This window comes from Ziziphus jujuba, chromosome 11 (genome assembly GCF_031755915.1).
Source record: "Ziziphus jujuba cultivar Dongzao chromosome 11, ASM3175591v1".
In the NCBI taxonomy this organism is placed as follows: Eukaryota; Viridiplantae; Streptophyta; class Magnoliopsida; order Rosales; family Rhamnaceae; genus Ziziphus; species Ziziphus jujuba.
Genome location: NC_083389.1, coordinates 22,558,631 through 22,565,510, shown reverse-complemented (window position 1 = coordinate 22,565,510; position 6,880 = coordinate 22,558,631). Strand labels below are relative to the sequence as shown.

The following is a 6,880-nucleotide window of genomic DNA, read 5'->3' as shown; positions in this document are numbered from 1 at the left end:
ATATATTTCAAACATGTTTATAATTTGAATTTAATCATCTTAAAATTTTTCTTAATAGAATGGCTTATATCATCTATTGAATTGATCAATTCATGTTTGGGATTGAAAAACAAACAAAGACAATAATGGAGGGAGGAAAAAAAAGGAAAAGAAAAACAGAAAATCCTAAAGCGTTGCTTAAGTGTCATTTGATAACATGATGGTTTTTAGTTTTTGTTTTTTATTTTTCTTTACCTAATTGTATGTAATTTACTTATATTAAGTTATAACTATAATTTGTTAAGAATTTAAGATAGCTATAAAATTAAGGAAGAAAAAAAATTAACAGAACTTCATAATGTTTTTTTTTTTTTTTTGGGGGGGTGGCCCTTTCCTTCAAGATTTTAGTTGTTTAAGATACATAACAAATTATAACTGCCATTAGCTAATACTTAGATGTAAGCACTCATATATACCTAGGCAAAAGAAAAAAATAGAAACTAAAAGAACTAACCATGTACCAAACAAAACCAATAACATGTTGAGTTTTGTGATTTTTGTTTTCATCTATTTAGTTAAATATAATTTGATTACTTTAAATGTATGATAATGTTAGTTATTTATCGTTAAAAATGACTGTTATCCTTCTATACGACAATAAATTTAATATTAAAATAAATTATATATATATATATATAGGATTCATTATTATGTAAATTATATATAATAAAATTATATAATAAATAATATTATTCTATTCAAAAACCGCGTCCTTGAAAATAAAAGTGGGCGGTGCGTCCGACCTGACAAAGTGATGTGATATGTGATTACTGGCTAATGTAATCCAAGCTCCAAACCAACGTAAATAAAATTAAAGACCTTTTATAAAAAAATAATAATAATAATATTAAAATAAAATAAATAAATAAACAAAAAAAAAAAAAGCCGCTCATCGAAACGCCGCAACACATGCAACAAAAAAAAATAAAAATAAAAATAAAAATAAACTATTTTATCTCTCAAAAGTCTAAGCTGACGTTGGCCACACGTGAATCTATTATTAAGCTTCCAACCTTTCTCTCTCCCAAACTTCCAGACCCATTTGACCCTCATCTCAAGGGACCCACACATTCTCACGTGCGGCAGATTAGGTTTCTTAGACAGCCAAGAATGTGTTTTGTTGTTTCTGCTTTTTTCCACCTTTCCTGCTGTTTCTTTCTAAGCCTTTTTTTTTATTTATTTTTTTACTTTTATTTTTAAAAAATCGCTTTCTTTCTCAAAACAAAAAATAATTTGACTTTGGGTTTGACAAATTTCTTTTACAGTCCTCATAAAAATTGGATTACTCTCTTTTTAATTATATTTATCAACTGAGTAATCACTAAGTAATCCCAGCAACCTGATGCATTGCGAGAATGAGACATTATTATTTTTTTATTTCTTTCATAAAAAAATTTTAAAAAAAACTCGTATTTTTAATTCCATTTTTCATTTTGTTTTCAAAAACCGAAAACAAAAACAAATTCATTTTCTTATAATCTGGGTTCCAAGTGTCAATCATCTAGTAGCTGGAACATATCTTCTTTATAATCCCTTAGAATCTCTTGTCGTGTGAAACATCTGATATTCTTTTACCAAACCATTAGAAAGATTTTAAGTCAACCGATAAATCTATGTTTTTATTCTAACTATGATTAGACCTTTAACTAACTCTTAATTTATTTTATTTTATTTTTTGTCTTTTTTGTTTTTTCCCCCCCTTTTTTTTTTTTTTTTTTTTTGGGTCAAGCACGGAAACCATTTTTCCCCAAAAACATAATTATTTTTCAGCACAAATTCTGTAACCCCTTTTCTAATTAGCAATGGAATTGGACAATGTATAAATTGGTTGTATAGGAAGTCAAAATAATAAAAATAAAGCAAAACTGAATAACATTATTAGCTACCTAACGCACAGAATTCAAGCTCAATCTATTAAGTATAGGCAAATAAAACAAAGACTATATTAGAAAAACCAAGAAATAGATATACCAAGTACAAACTATAGTGTAAAGAAAAAAGTACCAAATATGAGGCACTTTCTGTTCAGAAGTCGTACAATTTGTTTTACATTCCCTTTAAAAAGCTGCCTTCTTAGAAGACCAATAATAATCACAATAAGGTTTGATACTACACAATACCACTTCGTGCAAAACCCACTACTATTTGCAGGATTAGGGATCCAAAAAACAAAACTAAACAAAACTTCTGAGTGAATGAACAAAGGAAAAGAGTTCAAAATTTCAAAGAACTTTCTTCCTAATCAAGAAGAAAAACAAGACTCTCAGACTATATAGATTCAAAGTCCGAAAATTGGATCAGAGTAACAGGTCAGCACGAAAATAAACGATTTAATCAACCAGCTGTACAATTGAATCAAACATTAATTCCTCTTTACATCCCTAAATTGTCGCTGCCTGAATCCATTAGAATCGTCAACCTCCTTGCTGCTTTCATAAACGCGCTGCAATTTCAAAAATAAATTGATCAAACAGGTAACAAAGCATTACTTCCTTCAAATTTGAAAAGAAAAGGAAAAACACAGCTATTGAAAAACGGACATTACAAGAATAATGGGAATCAACTCGCACCTGAACGGTTCTTCTCCAATATGTTTTACGGCACCAGTAACATCACGATATAGCACATGGTTAAGTGGCTCTGAACTTTCTATGCCAAACATATCAGCCAGTTTTCTGTACAATTCATCATAAGATCCGAGTAATGAAAGGTCAAGGGTGCGACCTACATCTTCTGATTCCATGAAAACTTTACAGTGACCAATTTCCAAGTTTGCTTCAGTTTCTTGCCTATTATCCTTGTACCATTGGAATCCATCACAGGATGAGCGCTCTGGTACCCCTTGTTGTTGAAGTGCAGATCCGGAACCATCAGAAAAATTTGCCATCCTATCTACATTCCCATCCGACGAACTATTTCCCGTAAGAACTGGTGAGACTGTATCACTGGAGCAGCTCAAAGAGATCTGCTGCTCGGTAAGTATAGGTTGGCCGAAAAGTACGAGCTGAGGTGCCTTAGCATCATCAGATTTCTTCAAAGTTCGTGTAGATGTCATGGACAACAAGCAAGAAACATTTTCACTCATGCTAGGCTTTTGATTCATTATATTACTGGAGACTTTAGTGGGTGTAGCAGAATGGTCGAGTGGTGTTAAACCAATTGGAAACAGACCTGACTGCAGTTTATTCAGGTGGAGATCTGATAAGGATAGACCATAATGAGCATGCCTGGCTCCCTGCATGCCAGCAGGATATTGGTCGGAAAGACAGCCAAAGGAGCTGCTTGGCCCAAGAATGTTGCCGGAAAATGTTGGCATTGGAATTTGACCATCAAGTGGGAAATCTGGGTGTGGTGGGAGCCTCAATTTCTTTCTTGGCGGGGAAAAAGGGGATATTTGAATGGCGGGCATGTTTGATACCAATTCTACCAACCATGGGCTAACACGCTTCACATTTTGAAGTAAATCAGGCTCATCCCATGTAACCTGAAACATACGACCCAAGCGGATGAGAGAAAGTTGAAGAACAGAATGCAACCTGGATACAAAATGTGAATTCTGAACAAGTAAATTTCAGGTAATCACCCATTACTGAAAGAAAACAGAGAAAAAGGAAAAAAAGAATTTCAATCAGGAAAGCATCCCCAGTATAAAACAGTAAAAGAAGGGACTCTTCAAAGAAATGTAAGAATCTATGTTTTAGAAAGATCAATTAACAACAATCAGAATTGTAAGAATCTATGTTTTGGAAAGATCAATTAACAACAATATGCTCAAATGTATGTTTGGAAATCTTCAACGAAGCGAGGTAAAGTTTCTAAAGTTGGGAAATTCAAACAAATCAAACATTAACAATAGCATAATTGCATTACGCATGGTGCTGCAACTTATATCTGTTACTTACAATTTAATGGTAACACTGGAACGCAAGAAAAATTTACACCAGAGACCCCTAATGAGACTGAACAGTAAGTGAAGTGCAGGCAAGATGTATATTGATTATTAGGCTCATAGCATCACATATAAGCAGATTGCGCAAGGCTAAACATAATGGTCTTAAAATGAAAGCAGAATCAACTATAGGAAATGAGAGAACCATAATCAGAGACTACATTCAATTCTGAGAAAGAGTATAGTACCTGGAGAAGCCTCCAGGGTGATTCAGGCCAGCGCTGGGGATCAGCAACCTGAACAGAAGATATAGTTCCCATGAACCAACTTATTCTCGAAGAGTCCTCAGTTTCGAAGGCCATCTTAAATCTCATCCCCGAACACCAATGGATCTGCAATGCTGCTTTTACAAGTGAAGCTTTGACACAAAACTCAGGAGTACTTGCTCGCGGGTAATACACAACCTCAAAGGGCTGCCCTTTAGAAGCAAGGGTGGCAGCTTCAATTACTGATTCAGGCCTCACTTTCCCCTTACCCATTAGACTTCCATTCATATTCGAGCTATTACCATTGCGATTTCTCATCAACTTGTTCTCATCCTCCCTCAGAAATGTAGAGAAACCTCCATATGGTGTAGCACAATTACCAACAGCAGGATTCCACCCCGAAGATGATTCAGGTCCACCTCCAATTCCCCTCTTTGCCCGTCGAATTCCGACACATAGATCCCCACTTTCCGCCCTCAGAAACACAATCGAATCCCCAGCAACAAGCTTCTTGTGGTTCACAAAAGTACTCCACCCTGTCGTCAAAAGATGCCGCCGAGGCGTCCCCCTATAAATGTGCCTAAATTTCCAAGTCTCACCATGAACATCCTTAGCAAGGATGGTCTGAACAGGGGGATCAGCAGAGTAGTCCAAACGAGGAAAGATGGTCTCTGCGCAGTACCGCGGAACTGAGAAACCACCACCATTGTTCGCATCCGATTGAGTTAAAGTCTTCGCGAAAGAAGCCGGTTTATCTTGAGGTTCAGAACCACTGATTCCTCCAATGCCGTCGTCTTCATAGCCAGGCTCATTAGCACTCAACGGAGCCAACCTTAATTTGGCATAAACCTCGTCCGTCTCGGCATCAGCCATGAATTTTATAGCAGAAACTGTGCAGAGTATATACGGTGGTACCCTGGGGCAATTCCTGAAATCAACAGGTCCACAGGCATGCTCGGCATGGCCTTGAGGGAAGTAAAAGACTCTGGCATTCACCGGCGGCATCTGGACCATACCTCCCGCGCAGGCATGCCATAGCTGAGGATCTAAGCACTTCTCAACCTCCTTCATTTTCTCTTTGGAATCCATAAACGTAATCATCTCGATTCCAAAATTAAAAGTTGCCCAGTAATCACTCTGCTTTTAATGCTTCAAACCCTTTCTTTTTTTCTTTGTTTTTTTCGATTTCTTTTTCTTTTATGCCTGATGATTTTCTCTGTAATGCTGTATTCATATATCAAACACCCAAATTAGTCGTTATTTCCGAAATATTCATAGAACAAGATTAAAGAAAATTGAAATAGTTAGAAAAAAAAAATAGGTAGAAAATGAAATTATTAGTTCAATCAATGAAATACATATTTGATAAATTTTCTTACCCAGTAAGGCATCGATGAATCAGAGAAATCTTCGCGCTATTTTTCTACTGAGAATCTGCTTTCCGGTTCAACAAGAAGATACAGAATCCAGAATCAGAAACTGTAATTCCGAAGAATCTAAGCATTTCTGATAAAAAAAAAAAAAAAAACACTGCGAACTTCACGAACTTTAATTTCCTTTCCAATTTGCTCTGCGATAATTACTACTCCAGCAAAACCCTAACATTTTTTGAAAATTATTTCGAACCTCCCTATCAGTATCAGTTTTCTTCTTCTTCCGAAAATACAAAAATATCAAACTCCAATTTAAATACTACCAAAAAAAAAAAAATTACTATACCCGAAGCTTCCCTTTCACTCAAACCAGTCCAAAATCCATAAGATTTTTTTCTCCAAGAAAATTCGTTTCGACTCCAGAAAATTCATATATAGAGCATCCAAACAAATTGTTTGTTCCAGACTTCAAATTCACCACTCTCAAAGAACAATCTATGCCGTCTTTGCCTTCAACAATCAAGATCTACCATAAACTTCTCTGCTCTCTCTCTCTTACACTCTACCAAAAGATTCAAAAGAACCAGAACCAAAAACAAAAATTGAAAAAGAAAGAAAAAAAAAAAAAAAAAAAAAAAGAACACTGAAATTTTAAAGACGAGAAGTTTGTCTTCCAAAGAAGCTTTTGTTTCTCCAAGCAGAAAATCCAAAGAATCCACTTTCAAATCTAAGCTGTGCTGGTGCTGGTGATGGTGATGATGATGAATCTTCGTTCGTCTTCTTCTTCAAAGATTCAATCGACAAATCGATGGACAAGAAGGTAAAAAAAGCCGTAAGACACAGACACAGAAGCAAAAGGAAGAGAGAGAAGAAAAAAAAAAAAAAAAAAAAACGAATAGAAGAAAGCCCAGCAAACTTTTTAGATCATGCAAGAGTCCAAAAGCACATATAGAAAATAACAGAAACTAATTATTTTTTTAACAAAAATATCAACCGGTGAAAGAAAATTAAAAAATTGAGAGCATATTCAACTAAGTATGTGTATTGCTAAAATTTGTACCACATTAAAAATATAAACAGTAATTTAAAAAATAATTTTCAATAAATTTATTTAAAATTTTATATGTCAAAAAAAACAAATAAACACAATCAAGTACAGTGAGGATGACTGTTTGTTTTAAAAAATCTGCTAAACTATATGACTTAGTAATAAATTAGAAACAATCTTTATAAAAAAATAAGAACTATACTTATCATGAAATTAATCTTTTCTAAATGATTAAATGGATAAATATATTATTATTAGATAGAAT

The 6,880-nt window shown here is 34.3% G+C and overlaps 1 protein-coding gene across 2 annotated transcripts; it reads right to left on the bottom strand.

The window, feature by feature from the left end:
* Positions 1 to 1,984: 1,984 nt before the first annotated feature.
* Positions 1,985 to 6,451, bottom strand: LOC107426336 (auxin response factor 18). 2 transcript variants are annotated; one of them, XM_048465333.2, is made up of 5 exons: positions 5,914 to 6,451; positions 5,574 to 5,628; positions 4,177 to 5,418; positions 2,610 to 3,523; positions 1,985 to 2,482 (listed from the first exon to the last, which is right to left on the bottom strand). In XM_048465333.2, exons 3-5 carry the CDS (start codon positions 5,293 to 5,295, stop codon positions 2,413 to 2,415), a joined length of 2,103 nt encoding a protein of 700 aa, XP_048321290.1. In that variant the 5' UTR covers positions 5,296 to 5,418; positions 5,574 to 5,628; positions 5,914 to 6,451; the 3' UTR covers positions 1,985 to 2,412. The 2 variants fall into 2 exon arrangements, with proteins under 2 accessions (XP_048321290.1, XP_015891971.1); XM_016036485.4 differs by having other exon boundaries at positions 5,574 to 6,451.
* Positions 6,452 to 6,880: the final 429 nt, after the last annotated feature.

What these genes read in the sequence shown, in the direction of transcription:
- LOC107426336 (XM_016036485.4), bottom strand. Translation starts at nt 5,295, where the DNA reads ATGATTACGTTTATGGATTCCAAAGAGAAAATGAAGGAGGTTGAGAAG. An exon ending in CACCCTGGAGGCTTCTCCAG is followed by an intron (nt 3,524 to 4,176) that starts GTACTATACTCT and finishes CGTATGTTTCAG; the next exon opens with GTTACATGGGATGAGCCTGA. An exon ending in ATTGGAGAAGAACCGTTCAG is followed by an intron (nt 2,483 to 2,609) that starts GTGCGAGTTGAT and finishes TTGAAATTGCAG; the next exon opens with CGCGTTTATGAAAGCAGCAA.